General features: G+C 58.9%; 1 protein-coding gene across 1 annotated transcript in view; it reads right to left on the reverse strand.

Annotated features, from left to right (window-relative positions):
- Positions 1 to 26,106, reverse strand: part of CNIH3 (cornichon family AMPA receptor auxiliary protein 3) — a 154,259-nt gene that overhangs the window by 37,409 nt on the left and 90,744 nt on the right. Inside the window, exons 3-4 of the mRNA XM_045817691.1 lie at positions 4,914 to 4,982; positions 1,383 to 1,430 (exon numbers count right to left, since the gene is read on the reverse strand). Of these exons, the coding sequence (XP_045673647.1) occupies positions 1,383 to 1,430; positions 4,914 to 4,982 (117 nt within the window). The remainder of the gene's footprint in view (positions 1 to 1,382; positions 1,431 to 4,913; positions 4,983 to 26,106) is intronic.

A 26,106-nucleotide genomic window follows, 5' to 3' on the forward strand; every position in this document is an offset into this window, starting at 1 on the left:
GGACTGTGAACCAAAGTGTCGCAGGTTCGATTCCCAGTCAGGGCACATGCCTGGGTTGCAGGCCACGGCCCCCAGCAACCGCACATTGATGTTTCTCTCTCTCTCTCTCTCTCTCTCTCTCTCCCTTTCTCCCTTTCTCCCTCCCTTCTCTCTCTAAATAAATGAATAAAAATAAAATAAATCTTAAAAAAAAGAATCTTAAGGAACAAACCGGAGACTATGGAGGTGGCGGCTGGAATGGGTTACTGGTGTCCAAGGTATCACTAGAGCAAATAATCTACAAATTCGTGAATTACCCTGAATACCACATGTTGTTAGGTTATTTCCTAATCATTCTGCATTCCTTGGATCACTAGGAAATTCACCGCTATGAGGGCACCAAACATGGAACTCTAATGTACTAAGTTTAAAAGGAGAAGTAATAGCTAGAAAATCATTAACTTCTTGGCTAAATTCTCTCTCCCAATGAAAGACATCATTATAGAAATACAGAAAAAAATTCCAAAAACTTGCACAATTGTTTCCCTGCTCCCGGTGTGGCCTGGCATCTGGTTCCTCCCCTATTCACACGAAGCTCAAAAGCCTCCTTTTGAGTTGCCAGGCAGCTTCCTTAGGTCCTGTAGCCCGTCTGCTCTGGACAGGGGGCAGGGGCGTCCTGGGGCTCAGGGCTGTAGACAGTGCAAGTTGCTGTTCTCTGTATTTTGCTGTAAAAACATGCACTTTCCTGACTGGAGAGGGACAGACTGGCCTCTCTGGGCCCCAGGCTATCTCGCCGGGTTGTGCTGAATACCACGCTCGAGCTGCGCGCGCGCGCGCACACACACACACACACACACACAGACGTGCGCGCGCACGTGGCTTCCCGCAGGCACTTGGGGCAGCGGCGACCCGCCCACCCACTCAGAGCAGGTCTCGGAAGGCTTGCTGTCCCCGTAACAACAACTCCCACCCCACCCCCGACACCCCCAACGATGCTGCCCATCCAAGTGCCGAGCTGAACCCTCAAAGGAAACCCACCACCCAGTTCAAAACTTCCCCAAGTCGGGCGGGCAGGGGCGGGCCTGAGCCCTGCAGGGACAGGAACACAGGCCGCAAGGGGACGTCAGCTATCCATGCAGCCGTCCTTACGCAAACGTGAAGAACCTCAGAATCCAACCAGAGGGCACTTCACGCGTCCCGGGCTGTCCCGACACTTTGATTAATGGCCACCCCTTTAATTAGCTCCTCTAGCCTCTGGAGGCTTCAAAAACCCGTCACTGGCCCCGCCTCCCCCTCCCCTACCCCCATGTTCTCTCCCGGCGGGGGCAAGGCAGGAGCAGGCCCTGGGCCTGCCCGGCCACTTGCCCTGAGTGACCACGCGTGACCCGAGCTCTTGCACTGACCTTGCGCAGAAGGAAACAGATGCGCTCGATGTTCCTCAGCCGCTCCCTCTGTCGGGATGCATGAGAGAGAAGGGAGAGCGAGGGTCAGAGAGAGACAAGCCCCCACATTGCGCCGCCGCGGCAGAGGGGGTGGAACCCACCAGAGGCCCCTCCCAGCCAGACGGCCTGCGTGCTCCCGCCCGCAGCTTTTCCTAACAGGAGTCCTTCCATCTGCCTTGTCAGAGTCGAGCTACCTGCTCGAACCGGCACTCGCCCGGCCAACGGTGGGGGCCCAGCCTCCCTCTCAGCCCAGCAGAGGTGTCTTGCACTTTTCTCTGCAGTCCAAGCCTCTCCCTCTCAGCCTCCCGGAGCTGTGAGATGCTCAGACTGCTGACCCGGCACCACCGTCCTAAAGCCTGCAGCCAGCCCTCCCGGGGGGACTTCCCACTTGGGTCTCAAAGAGCAGAACTGCCCTGATGAGTGTCCAAGGAAGAGACGTGCTCTGCCGTGGCTTTATTTCTCAAAAGGGAGTGTGTTTAAAGGAAGTGATCTCTCCACCACACTAGCCAGCAGCCGTGCCCCTTTTCCAGCCGCAGGCCAAGACATTTCAAGCCATCCAAGCTCACCCCCCGGGCCTGGCTCCCTGCCCAGGGAAGATGCTGGGCAGGTGAGGACGCTCGCACCACACACTGGACGCTCCTCCCCTTTCCCGCAGTGACCTCCTTGGCTTCTGAAGCCACAGCGAGCAAAGCTGGGGCCTCTCCGGCTCAATGCCGGGGCAGTTTGGTTGCCACAGACGTGGTGAAGGCAGTGAGACTCCTCAGGGGCCTGGAGAAGGCAGGTGGCTGGGGCACTTCGGTTCCCCCAGTTAAAGTATAAACACAGGGACTCCCGTGCACCCTTGAAGCTCAGATCAAGTAAAATTAGTGTCCACATGGCAAGGAAGAGAGACCACGTGCTCCTCAACACGCGTGCATATGCGCACACGCAGTGTGTCCGCCCACACAGAGCCGGGCGTCGGGCCGCCCATGTGGAGAGTAATGGGCAAAGGAGGGGGAATGTCAGGCATGACACAGCAGTACAGGACACACGAGCGCCTCCCCCAGCAAGCCAGAGTCCCTGCAGGACACCTCTCGTCGCCTTCCTGTGGTACTGCATGCCCGGCAGTACACGGAGCGGGAGGGGTAAACAAGAGGAACTAGGAGTGAAACAGAGCATTGCTCCTCCTGCCCACCTCCCACGTGGAGGGGGAGGGATGGAGCCAGAGGGCCCAGCGGGAGCTGCAGCTTCAGGGGGTCTTAGCCCAGAGCACCAGTGGGCCTGCTGCACGGTCACTCAGAAATGCATCTCACCGTCCGGCAGCCCCTTGGGACTCAATGTTCCTCCATGGCTGTTGTCACCCACCACGGAGGTGGCTTTTTCAAGCCACCTGGCCCTGAAATGCCACTCAATTCAGGGGCTCAACAGCCCTAAAGAGCTCCCAGATGAGTTAAACGAGGCACCCAGAACGTTTAACTTCCAGCCAGGGAGCGACAGCATAAGAACCGGGAAGATGTGTCTGATACTCTTCCACTGCAGGTTTCTGAGGGTTGTTCTGAAATCTCAGACAGGGGGCTTCCCCTGGTAGTCTCCAGCTGTCCGTACGAGGTCTGGTCTCCAGCGCCTGGGCCACGCCATCAGTTCACTGACTAATTAGAAGTGTGGCTTTAATAAGAGGAGGATGGAGTGGAGATCCTTCTTCTATGCTGCACAGCTTCACCCTTCGATGGCCATTCATTCTCCCACCCACATACTGTTAGTTGGTGCCTGCTGTGTGCGGGCCCTGACCCCTCGGGGCGGCTCCGAGGGACTCGCGCTGGTCCTGATTCTCTTCGTTCCATGTGAGCTAAGGAATGCATGTGGCGAGAGGAAACGGGCTCCGGGACACGCCCTGGGGTTCCTCCAATCCCCCGCACCCCAGGGGTGGGATGTGCATGGCGGAACTCAGCGGCAGGACGAACGCCTTCACCAGCATTCGCCCTGGGACCATTCAAGAGGGCTCTGGGTGTTCTCAGGGGGCCACTCTCCAACCTGAGCCCAAACAGTCAGGCGGGAGGAAAGCAAGCTCCCCTGGAATTCAGACTGGAGTGGCTCTGGGCACCCGGCAGATACCGACCCGCCAGGTATGGATGCTGGTGCCAAACACAGAAAGGTCCGGGAACCAGGGAGCCCCGGGCCGCCCTTCCCGGCCGGCCAGAGCCAAGTGAGCACCGGCGAACAATGGAAACACAGTGGGTTTCAGTGATGACCCACTCACAACACATAGTGCGTGTTCGAGGGGAACTTAGGGGTCGGTTCCAGCGACGGAATTCGGCTTCGCACACTGGACTTTGGAAAGGTTTGTCTCCGCTTCAGAGGATCAAAGGGTATAATGCCAAGGAGCCTCAGGCTTGATAGAAGGCCACAACAAGCACAGGATGGAAACACAGGCCCTGGGGACAGGCTGTGCTGGGCTCCAATCCCAGCCCAAGGGCACTGCCTCTCTTCAGGGGCCTGCAGGTGAGAACGGTCCCTCTGTCCCTGTCACTGGTGAGGGCTCAGGAGGCATTGCACTAGGAAATCCTGCGGCCCTTGCTGCGACTCGCACCTGAAAAGATCGGCAGAGGACACCAGGGCCCGGAGGGAGCGTCAACCACACATTGGCCCAGCGAGTTCTGATGCAGACACGCAACTGAATGGACTGTGTGTGCATGTGCAGAGTTCACGGAACTCTGTCTGTGAACGCCCAGAGCCCTCTTGAATGGTCCCGGGGAGAATGCTGGTGAAGACATTCGTCCTGCCACTGAGTTCTGCCATGCACGCACACGCTCCATCTTTGGAGCCCATCGGGGCTGGTCCCTGGCTCTGGGACATGGGGCCAGCATGACCAGAGACAGCAGACAGCCGACACCCATGCCACTCAACAGAGGGGATGTCCTGCTCCTCCTCCCCCTACATTCACGCTTCTTCCTGCATCCCCCCGGGGCAGGGGCAGCAGGCACAGCTGGACGAGCAGATGGGGCGGTAAGACTCGGGGAGCAGCACGTGCTGAAGCCGGGCTGGGCAACCAGACTCCACGAGACTCCCCACCCCAGGCCCACAGAGCGTCTCCAGGGGAATGCTCCCAGGATGATGGATGTGGGGCTAGGAGCTTTGTACGTGAGCCCACCCCACACGCAGACACGGCCATTAGGGACACTCCTGTACCCTGGCCAACAGGGGCCCAACAGGGTGCTCTCCTTGTCCAAGGATGAGTGGCCAAAACACGCGAACCCCAGGTCTTGAGGGCTCGACAGCCCCGGCACCCCTGGGTCCTTGGGCCTGCCATACCTGACTCGCGAGATAAACCAAGACCTCAGCAGACCTCAAGAACAGCAGGCCTGCTCCAGGGCCTCGAGCTGGGCGTGGAGGTGCAGCCAGGGCCGAGAATGTTCTTTACTCCTCCTGCCCGTGGAAACCTCGCCCTCCTCCCCAGGCCCCGGCTGCCCTGCTGTGGTGACACCGCCCTTGCCGCCGCCGGCACCCTCCACTCACCGCGTGAACCGGGTTGCACTGGTCTATCGGGCTCTTAAAGTCCGTTCGTAACTCGTCAAAGGCAATGATCTGAAACGAAACACACAGAACGGCGACGTAAGTACAAAGGTGAGTCCGTGCAACGTGTCAAAAGCTTCCTGGAGATTTGCTTCCAAGTAACACGGGGGCAGGAAGAGGGCATCAATGACACAGACCCACCGGCAGCGGGTCGCTCTCGGAGCTGGTGATGGGCACAGGAGTGGATTGTACTGTCCTGTCCACTTCTGTGTTTACTTAAAAACCCCCAAAATGGGAAACGGGGAGATCTGGTCTAAGGGTTCATACTTGCAACTTGTACATAAATAAGTCCCGGAAATCTAACACACAGGACAGCGATTCTAGACACAAAACTGTATTATCCTAACAATTGAGAGAGTAGATCTTAATTACTCCCGACGCTAAAAGAGATGATGATTATGGAGTGGCAGAGACGCGTTAGCTAGTGAGACCGTGGCAGCCGCGTTGCAATAAAAATGTATCACTTTAAACTCACATGATGTTCTATGTCAGATATACCTCAGTTTTTTTTAAAGAATCACTTTTTTAAAAGTTTTTATTTATTTATTTTTAGAGAGGGAAGGGAGGGAGAAAGAGAGAGAGAGAAACATCAATGTGCGGTTGCTAGGGGCCATGGCCTGCAACCCAGGCATGTGCCCTGACTGGGAATCGAACCTGCGATGCTTTGGTTTGCAGCCCACGCTCAATCCACTGAGCTGCATCAGCCAGGAGATATACCTCAATTTTTTAAATCCCCCAAATAAAGCTTCTTAAGCTTTCTGTGTTTTACAAAGAGGATGATGAGAGTGGGTTGGGGTTGGGCAAAGGCACAAAAAGTATACTTTCAGCTTCTCTCGTCACAGGGAGAAGTGGCTGATTTATCATCTTTTGTTTACTTTGGCAGGGACGCCGATTGGAAGTCCATTGGACAGACTCCAGGGAAAGGGGGAGAAAGAGCAAGAAAGCAGAGCTGGCGGTCGTAGAAAAGACCCCATCGGTGGCTGCCCACCGGCGGGATCACCAACTCCTGGACAGCCAGGGCTTCTCAGCTTGGCCTCTGGGGTCAAGTTCACTCTGGACAGAGACCCAGAGCTCCCCAGAGGTTTCCCCATTTGTCTGAAGGGGAGAACGTCAGAGGCGACCTTCTCCAGGTCCAGAATGAGGCATGGCCTGTGCACAGAAAGAACTAACGAGCCGTGAGGCTCCCCACCCCGGCCACCTTGTCCCCCGAAGGGGGGCTCAGTGGCAGAACAAGGGGGTATGTGGCCAGTGGGCTGCACATGAATGGACATAGCAACCCGCCCCCCAGGACTGCACATCCCAGAGGACCCCCAGCACTTCGGCAGAACTGGCAAAGCAACGTACCAGCACACCATCGCTGCGCCCCTGTTCCAGCAACGCGGGGCTGAGAGGTGGCACCACGGGAGCAAAACCAAGCTGTTTCCCTCTGCAAAGCAGGCACAGTTTTAAGGCAGTCGGGTGTCACCCTGATTTCAATACTCCCACAGAATTAGGAGAAAATGCTAATATAATTTGTATGAGGTAGCCACACTCCCATAACATCCCCTGTCAGGTAGCTAATTATCCAGCGTGTACTTGAGTCCTTTGGTAACAAGAAACTAATCACTTACTGAGGACGAGCATCCCACTCCTGGCTACCTCTAATTGATCACTGTCTCCCTGTATCGGACGCCCACAGGCCTCGCCGAGGCTGCCGCCACCGTCTAGGCCGGGGTCAGCCGACAGCAGCGCGAGGGCCCGGTCCCACCTGCCGCCCGTTCTGGGACACAGCCTGCGAGCCTCGGAGTGATTTTCACGCTTTTAAAATAGTTGGAAAAAATCAAAAGAAGAGTAATATTTTGTGACGTGCAAAAACCATACTGCATTGACATTGCAGCTCCCGTAGAGTCTGGTTGGAGCGGAGACACGCGCCTCCTCTTCCGCGTCGTTCCTGCGCATGTCCGCACTGCAGGGGCGAGGCTGGGCGGTTACCGCAGACGCCGCGTGGTCCACCGAGCCCGAAATTGTTACTATCACGTCTTTTACCGCCCCCCCCCCAAAAAAAAAAACTGACGATCCTGGTCCGTTCTTTTATTGGCCCTCTAGAGCTGCACTGTCCAATAAGGTATTCGCATTTGGCTATGTAAATTTAAGTTTTAAATAGTTAAGTTTTAAATAGTTATTTAAGTTTTAAATAGTTTAAATTTAAGTTTTAAATTAGTTTAGTTTTTAAACTAAATTTAAAAATTCAGTTCCCACGTGTTAATCGCTCAGCACCCACATCTGTCTAGCAGCGACTGAACAGCGGGGACAGAAAACACTTCCAGCATCGCACAAGGTTCCAGTGCACAGCACCCCTCTAGCGGGCGGACCCCCTCCCCCCTTCCAGGAGGCGCCCCGTCGTAAGGACTGTCGGCTGCCAGGGGCCCGGCTCTCTCCAGCCCGGGTTTCCGCAAACCGGCGCTCAGTTGCCTCGTCGTCCTCACAGCCCTGCACTGACCTTCCCGGTCAGTGTCTGCACGAAAATGGCACTGTCAGAACTAAACACCATGTTCAAGGTGAGGCCAGCTAGCACAGAGAGTGAAAGTGTCGGTCACCTCCTCGACTCTGTAGCCTTTGCCTCTGATAGCATTGGTGTGGGGACCAGGCACTTCAGGGGGGAAATGGGGCAAGGGGCTGGAGGTAGGAGTGGGGGGCAGCACCGCTGTGTGGAAGCAGCGGCCGTCCTGTCCAGGTGGGAGGCGGAGCGGTGGATGCTGGGAAGGAGGCTGGGACCAGCTGCCAGAGGACCGGTCCCTAGGCCTGGGTGAGGAGTACAAATTGGGAAGCACAGGGCACGGCTTATGTACCGTTGCCTCTGCCAGCATTTGAAGACCTAGCTGGTTCCAACACTGCTTCCCTCGTCCCTTCTAGTTAGCAGCAAACGACGACACCCCGGAGCCAGGCTCTTCTGGGACAGAGGCCAAGAGGGCGGGAGACGGGGCAGGCCCAGCCAGCTGGCTCCTGCTGACACTCGGCAGAGCATCCCGGGCTCCAGCTGGTGGCCGTCCTGGTCAGGGTAAACTCCAGAGCAGAGGGGCCGAGGAGAAGGCCCACACACTCTGCCGACCCACGGCGGACGTGGGAGCAGCCCCTCTGAAGAATATGAGCAGTGAGGGAGGAGGGGTGGGGGCGGCAGCCTGAAGCGTTCCAAGGCCTCCCTGGTCCCAGCTGGGCAGCCACAGCCCCCTGCCCCGCCCGGCCCCTGACTCAGCCAGCCCGCCCAGCACCACCCCTGGCCACTTCGAGCAAGCCTGAATGAAACTCAGGGCCTGCTGTTCCCATAAGTGTTCCAGCCCCAGGCCCCACCTCCCCCCACCAGGCTCATGCTTGCTCTGGCATTCCCAAAGAGGAGACTTCCGGAGCAATGTCTGGCCCACGTGGTTAGGTGACCCTCCACACGCCCGCTGGGTCTCAGCCTTCAGCCTCCCCTAGGCTCCTAGGGCAATCACTCCTCCTCCTGGTCCCAGTGTCCTCGGCTCCTCTGGGCAAGCAAGCGCCTCCTCCAGTTCCCAGGCCTGCGGCACCCCTCGGCCAGCCTGGCCCAAGCTTTGGAGGAGCGTGCGCCTGAGAGAGAGACTGTGGGTGTGCATTGGGGAGGCTCCTGCACCCCAAAGTATCTTCCTGGAAAAAACATCATTATTCATTCCCCCATTTCCCAGGCCCGTGGTAGGAGCTGGAGGAGACGCCACAGAAAGCAGGGCAGCCGAGGCACTGGCCTTCACCGGTGACAAAGACTCTGTCCTCCACGAAACCTCAACTATGCCTTGGGCTTCCGTGTCCGCCCCGGCAGAGTCCAGTGTAAGCGAGAATCCTGCTGAGTTGGTGTAGGGAGAATCCCCACCCTTGACACCTGATCGCCTGGCGCACCTCCAGCAGGGACCCTAAGGAGTCACTCCAGGAAGAATCCCCTGCCCTGGAGGGCTCCCCTTAACAACTTTCCACCCACCAGCGCCTCCACCCTGCTCCTTGGCTACAAATCCCCTTCCCGCGTGTCCCTGTGTTCAGAACTGAGCCTCATCTCTCTCCCCTGTGACAATAGTCGTGAATGAACTCTTCCTCGCCGACCTTAACACGCGTCAGAATACTTTCTTCTTGAACCTCATTCTCTTGTATTAACTCTGAAAAAGCGACAGCCTCGGGGAATGCAGCCTGCTAAGAAGGCATTGATCACTCTGAGTGTGCGTGGGAATTCTTCAGTCAGACCGAAGGCGCCGTGGGTAGACAGGGAGGCAGGGCTCCCAGCTCTGGGCTGGCACTGAAATTGTGCAAGCTGGTCGTGGTGAGCTGCTTTTTGCTCGTTTTGAGATCCTCAGGGGCAGAGGGCGGATGGACCCTACTCCGTGGTTCACGACACATTACCGTCATTGATCTGGGCGAGGCCCTCTCTTGTTTCTGTTTTCATTCATTTCCTCGTACCCTGTTGCCTTCCCCTCCACCCTAGATGATGACTGGTTCACGTGTCACGTGTACCTCTCTCCACTGCATTCTCACAGAGCGTGTGTCTGTCTGTGCGCATATCATTCTAATGCACCTAACTTGTGTCTCCTTCTCTCTCTCACCTTTTGCACCTCGTGGTGTGGACAGGCACAGCTGCTCTATCTCGTCTCTCCAATGAGAGACAGACACTGATTACACCTTTGCCCCTCAAACAAAGCTACAAAACCCCCACGCATGTCCTCTCAGGGATGGGCGTGCCAAGTTCTTTGAGATTTCCACCTAGGGATGGAACTGCTGGGTCTCGTGGTCCATGGTTTTTTACATTGAACTAAGCACTCCCCCGCTGCATCCCACACCCCCGCCAGCGCCTGGCAGCTTCCGGCTTCTAGGATTTACACCCTAACAGGTTTTAAGTAGTCATCTTGTTGTTTTAATTTGTATTTCTCCAGGTAGAAATATAACGGTTTACTCACGATTAGTCTTGGGGGGTTCCTTTTCTGTTAGATCATCTGCTTAGCTGCTCTGCCCATTTTCTACGGGATCACTACCGTTTCTCTTGTGGATTCCCACTTGTCGCCAGTATGTTGTAGTGTGTGCCCTCCTTTAGTTTTAGACGCACGGAATACCTCCTCTCGTCTGCCACCTGTTAATTAGCTTGTGTCTGTGGCATCCTTCACTGGATGGAAATCAATCCATTTTTGCCTTACAGTTTATTCTTTTTGAAGTTTTATTTAAGGACTCCTTCCTTGCCCCTAAGTCACAAAGAATCCACTAGGTTATGCATGTCCCGGGGATTATAGGATGCAAGGCTCTAAGAGAGGAGATGCTTTGTTTTGGTTATTGCCCCCTCCCTAGCCCCTGGGTCAGGGCCACATACACACTAATTGCTCAATAAGTATCTGTCACAAGGATGAATGAATGAATGAATGAATGAGTTTACCCATCTTTATACTTGTGGCCTAGTGTTTGTAAAAAATGTTAAATGAGCACAGGAAAAAAATGTGCAATATTTTAAACTTCTCAAAATACTCTCATAAATACTTCCTGAGTGGACCACAGCCACCCACCCGGGTCGTCTGTCAGACAGGTCTTCCTAGGTGGGAAGGTGTGTGCTTAGCGACAAATCGTCTCCGTGCCGGAGCTGGCACCTGGGGGAAGCCAGCATGCGGGGCGCAGCCCGCTGAGCCACACGTCCACCCCTCACGCAGCCCGTCCGGAGACTCAGAACCTCCATCCAGGCCTCTGGCCTCCAGAGCCACTAATCAACCAACTGACTTCACCCACATTCAGGAGGGTGTAAGAATTCTCTACCTTCCAAAACAATTATTTCAGGTGGTATCCTAGAAGTTATAAAATAGTGAAAAATCCTTGAACATAAAAATTAGACTCGGGAACAAAATTCAAACCGATACAAAATGTAAAAATTTAGAGAGGGAAACACACACACAGGCACACGAAGACCCCAGAGAGCCAAATTAGTTGGCTTGAAATTTGGGACCTCGGTTGCCCAGAAGCTAAAGAGAGACCAGTTGCACAGTTGCCGAAGTTGCCGCAAAGGAAGCGCACTGGTTCCTCGGGGGAAACAAACTGTCCCCGGCACTCACGTCCGAGAAGCACCTACTGCACGTGTTCTAACTCCAGCAGAGCATGCGCACACACGGCACAGCACACGCAGCGGCGGGCGTGAGGTTTTGACTGCGCCCCCCCTCGGTAGCCGCCGGGAACGCAGCGCAGAGCTGTGACCCCGTGAGAACCACCTCCGGGGGAGGCTAGATGAGGCAGCACGTCCTGGTTTCGACTGGCTTCGGGTGGTCTTCCACGGGCGTGTCTCCCAGGCAGGCCTCTGACACTGGGGCAGGGGGACGTGGAGGTCGGGTTCCTCAGCAAAGACCTAGACCCCAGGTGACCCGAGCCTCTCCTTAGCAGCGGCTCTCCATCGCTTGGAGGTCCCGTGTGCCGCCAGTGACATTGACAATGATTCGTGAAAATTGGGGAATCGAACCGGCTCCTCCCCGCTCCTGCCTAGAGGTCCACTTTCCTTCTGCCCAGAGGTGAGCTGTGCTGGAAAGTCTCCATCGACCCGTCCAGACCCCTCTCCCCGCTCCCCACCGCCCACCCCTATCCATGCCCTCTGGCTTCCCACAGTGTTAGGACAATCCGCACCGGCAGAAGGCTGCGGGGTCCTAGCCGGTCACTTACTCCCCTCCCCACTGGACTGTGGCTGGGCTGCGTCTCTGCTCTTCCGCCTGAAGCCACAGCTCTTGTCAGGGAACACCCCCCTACACACACACACACACCTCTCCGGAAGTTAGGGACCGGCTCCCTCCCCTTGCCCCTTCAGAGCCGGGCTGGTGACAGCGCCCCCTTCTGCTAGGTCCTGGTGCTTCACTGCCCCGGCCGATTGCTCCATCCCGCCTCTCGGCGATCGGTCCTTTCGTGAAACTCTCCTTAATCACCCCCTCGGAATGTGCCATCTGTCTTCTCCCGGGACCCTCACTGACACAAGAGCCGCAAGAGACCAGAGGATAGGCCACACTGCCTTTCCTAAAAATTAGGCAGAGAAATACTCTGAAGACACTCCAGCATGTGAGGAGATCATGGATCACGTCCTCCACAGTCTGTACTGGAGACAAGGCAGCTATCTGGCCTGGGGAAACCTCCAAGCAAGCACCGCTAGTTACTAGTTGCCCTAGTTGCTCAGCCAGGGGTCTGTTTGTTTGTTTGTTTGTTTGTTTGTTAAATGTCAGTGATGCCGCTGTGGCATATCTGGCCGCGAACAATACGGCTTCCCGGTGCATCCTCCAGGGGGAAGTATTTGCAAAGTGCTCCCTAAGGAACGCAAGGAAGTGACCTGTTGTATGCAGTTGTCGGACAGAACCAGTAAAAATCTTAGAGCTAGGCTTCAGACAACGGCCAAAATACGTGTGTATGGAGGCCACTCCTAGTTTATGACCAAATACAAAAAAACAAGCAAACAAAAACCCCCCACTATCATCAGCATATAGAAGACCCTTGGTATTAAAAATATATAATAGCCCTGGCTGGTGTGGCTCAGTGGTTGGGGCACTGTCCTGTAACTGAAGGGTTGTGGGTTCAATTCCCAGTGGGGGCATATGCCTAGGTCGTGGGTTCATCCCCGGTCCCGGCGCGGATCCCCGGTCTGGGCGAGTGAGAAGGCAACAAATCAATGTTTCTCTCACATCGATGTTTCTGTCTCTCCCTTCCTCTCTCCCTCTGAAAACACAAATGAAACTGTCCTCGGGGAAGGACAGAAAATATCCATAAAATAAAGCCCTACGGCAAGGAGGCACGCGTCCAGATCGGCCGAAGGCGACGGCACGTCCTCAGGGCAGCTCAGAGAGGGAAGCGGGGCTGGAGCCCAGCAGCGTGGCTGTGCCCTGAACGGATGTCCAACCGGGCAGCGGGCAGCGGGCGGCAGATCCCGCACCAACCTGCTGGCCGGCAGGAAAGGGGGTGCCTCGGGGGGAAGGTGTGCTGAGTTCACACAGCTCCACGCTTGTGAAAGCTAAAGAGACATGACCGGCTTTTATTTTCTTTAACAGATGCCTTCATGAAGAAGTGTGTAAACGTGATTAATAAAAACAGAGAAGTTCCTAAAATCCAATTGCTCCACATGTAAAATACTGGCCTGAGATGATGTAGACCCATAATTTAAGGGGGAAAAAAACATAAAATGTAGATGAGATGCCTAATAAACTTTGGTCCCTTGTAAGGATAATGCCCTCCCAGTTTGAAACGTGATTAACCAAAAATAACTTAGAAGAAAACTGTAACCTCATCAAAAGTTTATTTTTGCTCTCCAAACGGGGCTGGTCACTCAACCAGGCTGGCACAAGCTGGTCTCCCTTCCCGGAGGCAGGCCTCGCCGTCAGGGGCCGGGGGCGTTTCTGGTGCGTGCTCCTTCTGCCAGTCCCCACCGCCTCCGCCCTCTCACCGCCTGCCCGGGCAGGCTCAGGGGGCAGGACCCAGGGGCTCTGCACCGCCTCCTCCAGGGACGGGCAGCAGACGGCAGCCCGGCCCCGCCAGCGCATGCGCCTGGACTGACTTTGCTCCGTGGGCTTGCCCCGAAGTCCTGCTCCTTCCGTGTGGATGGGGTTCCCACAACCAGGGCTGAGGAGCTATTCATATAGTCAGGGAAATACCCTCCAGAGCGATTGTACTATTGCATTTTTTTAAATGTCCCTGCTTCTCCAGTTTGTCCCTCCAAACTCACTACTTCCAACCAAATAAACCGCAGCACGGAGGCCCCTGTCCACCGCATCAGACCCATGCTTATCAGTTTTGTCGTGTGTGTTTGCACGTGCCTACATACGCCAGTGTGCACATGGTCTCTCCTCCCCCCTTCTCTCTTTCTCTCCCACCCATCAGCGTCTGAACAAGCACGGGGGGGGCGGAGACTGAGGACTTGCACCGAAAGACCCCGACAAGCCGGCGTCTGCACTGAACACAGGGGCTCCCCACTGTCCTCCTGACCTTTGCCCAGGGCGCCCTGACCGTCACCCAGGCAGTGGGCGGCCTGGCCTGGGGTCGGGAGGCAGCCCCCACAGGGTCCACCAGAAGGCTGAGCAGCCTTCTCCTTGACTGCCTTCTCAGGAGCCGGGTCCTGACCAAGCTTTCCCTAACCTCTTACTTCCGAGGAGAGGGCTTACGGGGCCTGGAAAGCCCCGTGTGAATAGCAGGCAGTGTGCACACGGCCTGCCAACTTGCCAACAGAATTTCTGTTGTCGTGGCTGTTGGAACTGGGGCAGTCCCTCCCTCCCTCCCTGGCCCGCCCTGGCCGTGTTTTGCCAACACAACGGCCCCAGAGCCCCAGAGCCCAAAGCAGAACTAACCTCGAGGGCAGCGGAATCGGGCCCGCTATTCTGAGGGAGGGACCAGGGCCAGGCCACTTGGCTCTGGTGCTTATTTGCATATGATTCCACATACATTTGCATGTTGGTCTCCAGAGGCCTAATTCCAAGTATTTAAAATCACATCGGCTCGTTTGTGCAACTCCTTGGTCGTCTGTATCCAGTTGGCCTCCCTCCCTCCCCGCTTGGTGGGAGCCCAGGGACACTTCAGTCCCGCGGACAAGCATGCCAGGCTGGCCTCTGCTCCCACCCCCCCCCCAGTGCCTGCTCCGACGCCAGCCCGTCTGCTTCCCCCGAAGGGGACCTTTGGGGTGACTGTGGGTCCGCCCCACTGATCCCCCGTCCCTGCGGCCTTCACTCCATGCATCTGCAAAGCCGCTCTACCTACCAGGGTAGCAGCTCCGGCACAGGTTCCTGGCGTAGTTCTCCGCCCCAAAAATCCTCTCGCTCTCCCTGTGCGTCCCCCATGCCCCCCAAACCCTGGCAACCACTGGTCTTTTCGTGTCTCCATAGTTTCGCCTTTCACAGAATGTCACAGAGTTGGAATCGTACAGTGTGCAGACTTTCCTGCTTGGCTGCCTCCACCTAGCAACGTGCATTCAGGTTCCTCCAAGTGTTTTCATGGCTGGACAGCTGGGGTGTTTGTTTTTTTTTAAAGTTTTGCCAAGTCTTGGAGCTTTCCCTTCTCCTAGGGATTCTGACCCAACTCACCGCTTCGGTTCTTTGCTGACGTTGAGTTTTGGGTGAGAATGTCCCGTTGCAGCCCCGGCTGCACAGAACCAAGTCCCTGCCAGTAACCACAGAGCCCATTTCTGCCAGCCCCTGGTCCCCAGGCCCAGGCGAGGGTGTGGTCAGACACTCCCTGATCCAAGGTCCCACCCGGTGGACAAGCCAGGCCAGACTACGAATGAGAGTTTTCCCAAACGCATCCCAACCACGGGAACCCATTCGTCCGGCTTCCTCCTCCCCGCCACCTGTCCCAATGCTCAGGCCCGAACGAATGTCACCTCTCCAGGATGCCCCCATCAGATCCGACCTTGATCTGAGCCTCCATCCCAGACCTCTGCTGCCTTACGTTAGACTTGTGACCTTGATCTACTAAGATCCTTGAGGACTGGATCTTCATCTTCCTCCTTATATTCCCCATAAGTCCCAACAGAGTGACTGACAAATGGGGGCTCAACAAATATGAATAGAATTAAATACAACCGGTTTCCCTAAAAGGCTACCCCACATAGAGCCAAAAATATCCTGTACATTGCCAAGGGCAAGAGATTATGTGCTTTATGAATTATACATGGTCCATGCTTCTGTTTTGCATCTTCCCATTGCTTCCCGCCTGCTGGCCTGCTCAGTCCTTATTACCTCTCTTACTTCTCAGGGAAAGATGGCGGGGAAGAGAGACTATGCTGCAACACAAAGTTCTCCATGCGGGAGTGGGGGTGGGGAATGGCAGGCATGGGCTGGATTTTGGACGTGCTTTTCTCTCAATTGTTAAGCTACAGTAGATGTCAGCAGCCACTGGCCACCAGGGCCACAAGGCCACACACACGCGGCCATGGAGGAGCCTTCCAGACTGGGACTGCTCCCTGCGCCACAGTGTCCGCTGGGCCGCATCCTGGACCTCGCTGTCCCCCAGACCCGGGGAGCGCACACGCAGGCGAGTGCACAGCACCGGCTTCGGAGAGGGCTGAAACACTCGACACTCAGCCACCTTTGGGGGCCTGAGTACCCGCAGCAGCACCCGGGTATGACCACGCGCCAAACAAGGCACAACCGGAGAAGGCAACCCAGGAGGGAGGAGGGCGGGAGGAACAAGAGCAGCCCGGGAGAGGCCCAGCGAGAGGCGGTGAGAGACGGAAAAGGATGGGGGTGGCGGGGGAGATGGAGAAAGGAGACCATCCGGTTTTCTCTCGGGAAAGACCTCACGCCCTTCTGGGTGTTCCTGCTCCTTTCTAATAAAAGAAGTCCGGCTGCAACGAAACAGCGCGGTTTCCCGCTGCCCCCTGCTCCGCGCGGTGGGGCAGCGCATTACACGGCCCCATTTCCCTCAGCCACCGGAGACCTCGGCCACTGCCCGCACCAGCGACCACGCAGAGTTCCCGCCTCTCCCGCGCCCGCGGTCAGATGCGCAGGCGGCTGAAGCGGCTACTGATGCAGCGAGTTGGCGGGGCTGGCACTCGCCTTCCCTCCCACGTTGTCGGACCTTTGAACCGCGGGCGTCCTGGCGGCTGTGCGAAGCCTCGGCCCTCTAGTGGCCGCGGGCGAGCACTACAGCTCGGCGGAGGGAAAACGGGGTCTCAAACCAAAGACAAGGTTGTTTACAACAGGCAGGTTGTCGGCAGGGTAAGGGACAGTCATCGCTTCGAGCAGCCAGGAGAAACTTGACTAACAATGGATGACAGCAAAGATAAATGGGTAAGGATTAAGATGCTTTTTTTTTCTCCCTAGAATTGTAGCACGTGTTTCAGTTCCACAAACGTGCCGTGCCTCGTGCCAGGCAGGACGCTGGAGCCCAGAGGTCCCTCAGACGCCAGCCAGTCCGGGCGCGCTGTCTGCGACGCTCTGCAGTCCCTCTCCACGGCTGCCTCTCTGGACGTGAGACTACCCAGGAGAGGCGACCACAGTCTCTCCCACACCTTCGGTCACCAGGCCTGTGTCGAAAGCCCACTGGACGCCGGACGCGGGCTAGGTACTGGGGCAGGAGCTAAAACCAGGGCAGGCCGGGCGCTCCTGCTTTCAGAGCTTTGGGTCTAACAGGTCCCTGGGGCGCCCCAGCCTCTGCCACCATGCCAACGCCCCACTAGATATACTGAGGTGGCACCCACACCCGCCTCCCCGCTCTGGAGTCACCCGGGGTTACCCTGCCTGGTCGTGGCTCTCCCCTAGGGTCTGGGCCACAGGGAGATGGCCGCCTGGCCTTCACTAAGCCAGGCCTTTCCCCTTCCCCAAACCTGCCTCACCTGCCCTTACTTCCACATCCTGCCCGGGTCACTCCAGCCAAGCCGACTGGCCTGCAGGAGGCGAAGCGGGACCAGTGTGGTTTTATTTCTCGACGCACTGCATCTCCTCCAGTTTCCGCAAGTGTAGCTGAGCCCTGTGTGGACGCGGCTGGAACCAGCACCCGAGGCCCCGCACGCCCTGTGGACACAGCACCCCCACACCGCAGTGGAACTGCTCGTGGTGCATGCATCTTTTCCAATGGACGGCTGTCCCCTTCAGGGCTGGCCCCCTTTTGTCCCCCGACATCCCCAAGGCCCGGGACCCTAGACAGGCACTGGTGTTGTGGAACGTGCCGCTGCATTTGAAGACAGGGATGCAAGAGCCAAAACCAAAGTGCACGCCCTCCAACCGCAGGCCCACAGCCGCCGGCAGGAAGACAGAAGGCCCTCGGACATGGTGGCCGAGCTGCAGGGCACGGCTGGCGGGCCCAGGCAGACGCCGGGGGCCCTGCGGGAGCCTCGGAGGGGGGCCACGCTGTATTCTGGGCTCGGCTGCCCCAACAAGCATCCCTTCAGAGCTCTCCCAGGCAGAGTCCCAGCTTCTCCTGCCCACTGCCCAGCCTCTCACCTCCTAGGGTCAGGCTTCCCATCCCGAGATGGAAGATCTAACTGTCTTAGAGTTTCATTCCATCAGAGATACTCTGGTACATGTGTAGCTCTAGGACCACGAGAAATCAGAAACACTGGCCACTGTCTTTTTAAAATCAATCTACCCAGAGAGCACAGGACTCGGAGACAGTTACCTGGGGCGCACAGCACAGCAGAGGCGAGGGGCGCAGTGGTCAGGGGTGCGCACAGAGGTCGGGCTGCCTGGGACCGTCCTGGCCCTGCCCCTTGCTCCCCCTGTCCCCATGGGCAGCCTTTCTGTGCCCCGTTCCCTCCTCTGGGAGACAGGGATCATGACGGCGTCTGCACAACGGGACACGCGGGGATTAAATGAGTGGCTAGATGTAGAGCAGCGCCTGGGAGAGTGAGCGCTCACTCCATGTCAGCTGCTACTCCGGGGCCGCCGGGTCAGGGGTGGCCTTGCAGAAAACAGCAGCGCAGGGAAAGTGCCGCTGTTTGACGCATCTCTGAGTCCTCACTGAGCACAGCTGGCCCTCCCGCACAAACCCGAATGGCCAGGGGCAGACAATAATCTGATTTTTGTGAGAATTTCCGGTCCATTCCAGTGCCCAGTGAGGTTGGAGAGCTGCTGGCCCCACCAAACACTGGGAGGGAGGGCCCACGCAGAACCACAGTGAGAGGCAGGTCAAGCACGACCTTCTGAGGCTTTCGCAAAGTCGCTTTTCCATCTGTTGTCAGTTCTCCCCCACCAGGGGGACAGGGCAGCAGGAAGGACAGGGTGGCCCCCAGTCCTCAACCTTGGGGTGGGCCCGGGAGCCCCACAACCAGCCACCCCCTGACGTCCCATTAATGATCGGCGGGACAGGAAGTGGGGGGCCTGGCAGCTTCAGGAATTCCGCAAGGGGGGACAGGCCAACACCCCCGTCCTGCTGGAGAGGCACTAGAACGTGCCGGAGAGGACATGACAGAGAAGACAGGGCGTGCGCTGTGCGGAGAGGCCCATGCCTCGGCCAACGGGCCGTCTTCCCTCTGAGCAATGCCCCCAGGCTCGACACGGGCCCCGGGGTCCAGAGCTGCCCCGCAGAGGCCACGCCTCTGGACCCCGCGCTCTCAGCCACACGCTGCACTCAGACCTCGTGCTGCCGAGGAGCCACAGGGCTGGCGGCTCCTGGCTTCCTTCGGGGCCGCTGGCTGGACAGGGCAGCAGAGGCTGGAAGGAACAGAGGAGGCCCTGCTTCTGCGCCGATGGGACTGCGGACAGAGAGGCGAGGACACATTCTCCGGGGCTGTGTCCGGGGCTCGGTGCCTGGGCACTGGGGAAGAGAGGCGGGCACTCCAGACAGGCCAGCGGGGCCAGGGTGGAGGGGAGGGTTCCTGGTGGGTCGTACGTGGAGGATAAGGAGGGGCGTTCCCTCCGAGGGAACCTCCTGGCCCCCAGCCTTCTCCTCCCTCCCACGGGTGGGCCTAAGCCACCTGGGACACAGTAGGTGTCCTAGTTCAGGGCAGCCGTGGGGGGGTGCCAGCACCTGCCACTCCTCTCCATGGCTCTGCCACCACGTGATGCCTCGGAGACTCTGACTGCAGCGTCTTAGATCCCAATTGCTCTGCAAAGGAGCCTCCGGGGCCTGGGAGAATCGCACCTGCCTGACCACGGAAGCACATGTAGAACAGGCAAAGGGAAGTAAGTCGGTGGGACCTGCCAAACGCCACCTGCCTCACGGGGAACACGCCACCTCCACTCTTCCTCCCAAGTGAGTGCTCCCTCTGCCCTCACCGTGGGAGCCGCTGCTTAGGAGACGGCAGGCAGTGGCCTTCAGACCACCCCAAACAGCCCCCGCCCCTTAACCACCGCTCAGCCGTCCCTGGTGACAACTCACACAAACGGCATCTTGGCAGATGGGGGCTGAGGTCCCCCATCATCACCCGAACCTCCTGTCCCTGGGCACAGTGCAGCCCTCCTGCCTGCCCCACCTCACAGCACAGGGGGCGGGGCCCTCTCCCTTGCCCCCGCAGCCCCGGCCGCTCCGGGCGCAGACACTAATGAGCAGAGAGCGGATGGGCAAGGTGGTGGGGATGCTGCGGGTAAATAAATTATTCAGACGATCACAGGAACAAAGCGCCCCGAGGGTCTGAATCACATGTGGCTTCCACAGGCAAACCTGACACCAACAACATCCTTTGCAAGAAAAAAAGGGGGGCTTTTCTAAGCAGCACCCTGGAAACTGCCTCTGGGGCACCTGTTGCTTACGGACCCCAGGCAGCGAGGCCCACTCAACGTTCAGGGTCCAAGGCCCACCCTGGACTTTCAGGGACCTACGTCTGGGGCTCGACGGCTGCGGGAACCCCCGACCTCGCCTCCCCTCCTGTGGTGCAGCAGGCAGCTGAGGCCCAGCGCCATGGAACGAGCTGCAAAATCAGGAAAGGCACATGGGAGGAGAGTTCCGGAGCCCAGCGTGGAAGGTGAGGCCCGGAAGGACCCGGGGAAGAATGGTCCCGGACAGGCAGAGGAGAATGTCAGGACCAGGCCCCGCTGAGCAGGGCCCAGGCGGGGGCTGTGAGCCCCCTGGAGGTCTCCCCAAAAGCTGACCCCGTGCAGCCTGAAGGCAGGGCCTGGGCCAAAGCTCTGTCCCCTTCCCTTGCCGCCTGAGAATCTCCCTCTGGCTTCACCTCTTGGCCTGCATGCTCTGCAGACGCTGCCTGCCCTCTCCCCGCGTCACCGGGATGTACCGGAGCCTGACAGAGGCGGTCAGCGGTCCGGAGGCGGAGGCCCCAGTTAGCCGGGCCTGGCCCACCAGCGCGCCCGCACCTCCTTCGCGAACCCAGCTGCCAAGCCCTCTTCCCATCTCGGCGTGTGAGCGTTTTCCTTCCTTTGTGGTTCAGGCAGGAAACACTTGAGTTACACTCAGAAGCAGGGTTTGTATCCTGGAAACGACACAAACCAGAAATGCCACTTGCGTCCATTTGAAAAGCGTGGGAGCCGCCGGCGCATGTGGCAGACTTCTGCGAAGCAGGGTCCCCTGTGCCACTGGCCAGGAGGAGAGTCCAGGGCAGGGCCTGGGGTGCGGTGCAGATGGAATGGTCGGTCAGCCAGAGGGATCCCCGAAAGACCAGGAGAGCAAAGGACCTCGGCGGGGGCCACCCAGAACTCACCACCACGGGGCTTGGTCCCCACCCAGCAGAACAGGGTCGCGCTGTGAGCGACAAGACCTCAGCTGGCCGCGTGGTAACAAGCCTGACATTGCCCAACTCACGGCCGCCGGTCCCACGAGGCTGCCCTGAGCCAGCGCACAGGCGCCCCGACGGAGGGAGGGAGAAGGGGCGCGGCGTTCCCAGCAGTTCACAGAGACCTTCTGAAGGCATGGGGGGGGGGTGCCAAACCAAATCCCTCCTGGAAGTGCACGACCACCACGTCCCGCCCGAAAGCTACGCTGAGGCCGTGCAAAGAGAAGGTGAGCCCAGTCAGGACACCCGGAGAAGGAAACGACCCTCCCACCCGAGGGTCAAAGAGAGGGGTGGACAGGTGTGTCTGTCGGGGGTGCTGGGGGCAGGCCCCCAGGGACAGCACGTCATCTGTCCCGCGGCTCTGCATCAGGACTGCGCATGCGCGTGCCGGGACTCTCGGGCGGAAACCTCCGCTGGCAAGGGAGAACACGCCCCCCGAAGAGAGAGACGCTGCGTAGACGGAAGATCCTAAACTCGCTTCTTCCTCGGGACCGTGCACCGTCTCCACCCTGCGGCCGGCAGAACGGCGCACGCGTCCCCCTTCTCTTACTTACCGCAGTCAGCTCTGCGTGCCTTAGCCCGTCCAGGAAACCACCAATGTCACAAAGTGCACTTCTGATTTGTGGAGGAAGCCCGGCGGGTCCCCGGAAAAAACATGGTTTCGTTGTACCGTTGATGTTACATCCATCATCGGCCTGTGGCAACGGTGAGTTCCTCACGCACCCCTTCCCCTGACCCCGCAGAACCTGCGGACACGGTGAGTGAGGACCTGCTGCGTGAACCCTTCGTCTGCACAGACACACGCTCCTCCTGCATCTCAGTTGCTCTGAACCACAGCGGGGTGCCCGGCGGGGCCTCCTGGGACCGGAGGAAGGGCACTGGCCTGGGAATGCGGGAACCTCCAGGCCGGCTCTGGGCTCTGCTGTTCGGGCCGGCGACCTCGGCCCATCCCCCAGCCTCCCCAGGTTCCGAATGTGAGCACAGACCCTTCACTGTCAGGATCCGGGGACCGCACGATCAGAGGGCGCTGTCCCCTGTCGTCAATGTAAGACAAACGGAAACGCGGCGGATCAGCAACCTGCCGGCCCCGCTCGGCCACGCCGCCCCTTTTCCAGGACAAGCGCACGGCCAGCTGAGCGCAGGGCGCCAAGTGTCCATACGAAGCAACCGGCACGCTTCCCGGCCACGCAGGCCGAGCCGTGACCCCAAACCCTTTACCGGCTCCGGCTTTGGTTTGTTTTACCAGTTCTTCATCTTGAATACAATGTTCCTGTTGGCGTTTTCATACAAGGAAGGAAAAGCTGGGGACCTGGGGAGGACATGGCTTAAGCAGCAGCTCCGAGCAACCGGGTTTTCCCCGGGGCCCTGCTGGGTGCCCGTCGCTCCCGGGGGTGCTCCTCTGACGCTGCCCCAGGCCGGCACCGGCCCTGCCCCCCACGGCTCGGCGGGACTGACTTCTAAAAACGCTGCTCTGCCCCTGGAGCTCCCCTCGCTCGGCTCGAACAACGCTGCCGCATCAAAGTGTACTTCGCTCCTCGATGACGCCGTAGGACGGCGAGGGGCTCACCGTGAGCCGGAGGAGCCAGCTCGCAGCGCGGCTCGGAGCCGTGGCCTCGCCGCTCCCGTTTACAGAGCAAAACCGCGCCCCGGGTACCGCGGCGGAAGTTGCCGGCTCGACTAATCACGAGAGAGTGGCTCCTGGCGGGGACGCGCAGATGGCGCACACCCAGGGGGTCCGAGCGAGCGGGCTCGCAGGGAGCCCGCGGCCCTGGCTCCAGACAGCGCGGGAGGCTGAAGCTGAGCGGCCGTCTGCACGGGCTGACGTGGGGCAACGAGGGGTCTCTCGGGAGGAGGGGGGGAACTGGGGGGTGGGAGTTTGCTTCTCCAAGCGGAAAGGGAGAGCCGGTTCCACTTTCCCGTTCACGTGTCCTAGAATTTGGGGCAAAACAGGCTGCGAGACACCGAACTGGCAGGACGCCCCTTTCCTTACTCTTGGGTTGTGCGGGCACTATCCCTCGCAGGTGCTTCGCTGGGTCACGCCGAGCCCGCAACCACGTGGTCTCCGTCAGAGCTGTGGGCTCGGCCACGTGCCGTGGAAGCTTGGCGTGTCGTTTTGATGGTGAGGACGGCGCGGCGTGGCTGAGGGGCAGTGGGGGCCAGCACCCGGGTGGGAAAACGGGGCTGGGGCCAGAAGACCCGTAGGCCCAGCCTCCTGGCCGGGGCACAGCCGCTCCTCGTCACGCTGAGGAAGGAGATAAACCAGAGTTCCTGCGGCTCACATGGGAGAGTGCAGCAGCGCAGGGGCCCTGGCGACGAGAAGTGAGCCTGAGCACAGGCGAGGGGAGAGGCAGACTGAGGAGCTCGGGCAGTCACTTGCTGGTCACCCAGCACCCCCACGGGTGCGACTCCCTCTGGGATTCTGCCCCTCTGGGTGCAGTCTGGGCGGGACGGTAAATCCAGGCGCCTGCCCTTCCAGTATGGGTGCCCCTGTCTAACCTACCACTCAGCATCGCCAGCAGGGCCACCAACCCAACCTCGGCCCGGAAGACTCTCTCATCGGAAAAGGTAGTTCAAGGACAAAGAGCGAGGGGCGGTGATCTGAGCCCAGGCTGCTCTGTGGCGTCGAGTCCGGATTTCCAGACTCGCCATCTGCTCTGGGGGCAGGCACTGCTGCCCCCTTTCCGTGACCCCCTTTGTGGGTTGAGGAGGCCAGCACCGATTTCTGAGAACCTCAACGGACACTTTCTCACCTCTGGCATCTGACTCCGAACGCCCAGGAAGGCCCTAGGAAGAGAACAGGACGCAGGCGGCAAACAGCGGGGAAACCACCGAATTCCGGGCTGGACCGGAGCTCAGAGACCAGGTTGCTCGGCTCCCTCCTCCAGCGCCTGCGCCTGCCGTGCACAGACCTGCCGAAGCCCAGGGAGCGGTTTGCGGGTGGGCGCCACCCAGTGGCAGCCCCGTCAGCCGCCTGCCCGTTTCCAGGGCACGAGTCCCGCTGTGACACCGTCAGCCAAAGAGAGAAAAGGGTGTCAACAGCTCCTCCAGCGTTCCCCGGTCAGCACGCGTGGTTCGCTGTTGCTTTGCTGGCCTCTGCACAGTTAGTTCCTCATCACTCTCCAGGGCCTCCAGGGAAAACCACCCCGGGATAAGCCGTGGTCCCGCACGGATGAAGCAGCTGCGATGTCTCCGCGTCTGGCTCCGATCCCCAGCCCCAGACAATGGTCCCACGGGCTCTAGGAGACTGTCTCTGCCCACCCACCACCACGCACACACACTCCGCCCCGTGGCTGTGACCCATCCCTCCCCGAGGTCACCTCCCTTCCACCCTCACAGAGTGACCCGCGTCAGCTTGATGCCCCCGCCATTCAGAAGCCCTGTGGGACAGGGATTTCCCAGCCCCACCGGGCGGCCTGCCCAGGACGAGGACAACGAGAACGGGAAAGCTGCGTGGGGACCTCAGGCCCGCCTGTGAGACTCCCTGAGCCCGCACCATTTCCGGACAGACACAGAGAGGGGGCGTGGGGAAGCAGGAGCATCTGTACGTATCCGTTCAGGGCCGAATTTAGAAACGGTTGGCACGAGTTTGCTCTGTGGCCGCGGTCTGCCTGCAGCCGCTGCGAAGGGCCCCAACCCCCGGCTGGCAGGACACCTGGGTGGACGGGTAGTACCATCCGCACGCACAGCGTCCGGACAGGACGCCTGTGCCCGGGACACCCCCAAGGGCCGGCGGTCCCAGGCCTACGCAGGGCAGTGTGGCGCGCTCAGAACTCGCCTCCCCCCCAGGCACCCCGCTCTCCGAGCCCCACACCTCCCAACCCTCTCCCTTCATCTTCGAGTTCTGGGGGGACTGGAGTCACCTCGCTAGGTCCATGCCCAAAACCCTTGGCTGCAGTTGCTAATCCCTTTTCTCAATAAGGTTCACGGAACACATTTAAATACTTCTTATCCCAGATACACATGCCTCTATTATATAGGGGACCATCTGGGCTTCTATAGCTAGCTAGCTGTGTTGCTATCAACTCCTTTTTTAGGGTTTGTGAATCAGTTGCCAGTAAGGGGAAAGAAAAAAAAAAAAAGAAGGAAGTCGGCTCCAAGATTCTGCTTTCCTCCCCTGCATTTTTTTCCCAGCGGGAGAGCTGTGTTCTATCGGCAAAATGGACCCTGCGAACACAAAACCAGGAGAGATACCCGAGACTGAGGTTCTGGAATGTCAGCCCCGGGTTCTAGACAGCTGGGGGGAGGGGTGTGGCGTCGGCTCACTCCCCAGCCCTGGGCCCTCCAGCTGGGCTGGGTAACCCTCCTCAGCCTCTGGCTGATCCAGGAAATAGGGGAAGGGGAGGGAATGAGAGGAGGTCAAAGGTAACAGAGAAGGAAGGAAAGAAGGAGACAGAGGAAGCCGTCGATGCCCAGGAGTCCCTGAGGCCAGGGGCACCCCAACAACCACAGCCTTCTTCTCCTGACCCAGACAGGAGCGCCTGTTGGGCAGGGGGGTGGAGCCAAGCTGGGCCGGTGGCCCAGACCTTCAAAGAATGTGAACGGGGCCCTGACCGGTGGGGCTCAGGGGGTTGGGCGTTGCCCTGCAAAGTGACAATGCTGACACAGGGAGAGAACGTGCCGCATTTAGGTCCAAGAGCATCCTCGTGGGAAGAGGCAGAGACACACCTACACAGGAGGCCGAGTAGTGGAGTAGTGGCCCAGTGGAGTTGCGGCTACAGGATGGGGGGACAGAGACGGACTGCAGGGCAGACACGGAACAGGCCTCCAGCACCAATCTGATGCAAACACTAGCCTGGATCCGGGACTGCCCCCCCCCCCAGTCTTCAGGCCCCACTCCCAGGGGCAGGGGCGGCCCCAACCCAGACCCTGGAGTCTTTCCGTCCTGGGACGCTGGGCACGCGGAAACGTTGGCGACTCTGGGATGGCTTCGTCGGCTTCCTCGAGATGCCGATGCCTTCCTTAGTGTTTTCTGTTTGGGCTGGACTGCAGCATACATGAGGATGCCTTGTGTTTGCG

This window comes from Phyllostomus hastatus, unplaced genomic scaffold (genome assembly GCF_019186645.2).
Source record: "Phyllostomus hastatus isolate PE091 unplaced genomic scaffold, TTU_PhHast_1.1 phas_contig_148, whole genome shotgun sequence".
NCBI lineage: Eukaryota > Metazoa > Chordata > Mammalia > Chiroptera > Phyllostomidae > Phyllostomus > Phyllostomus hastatus.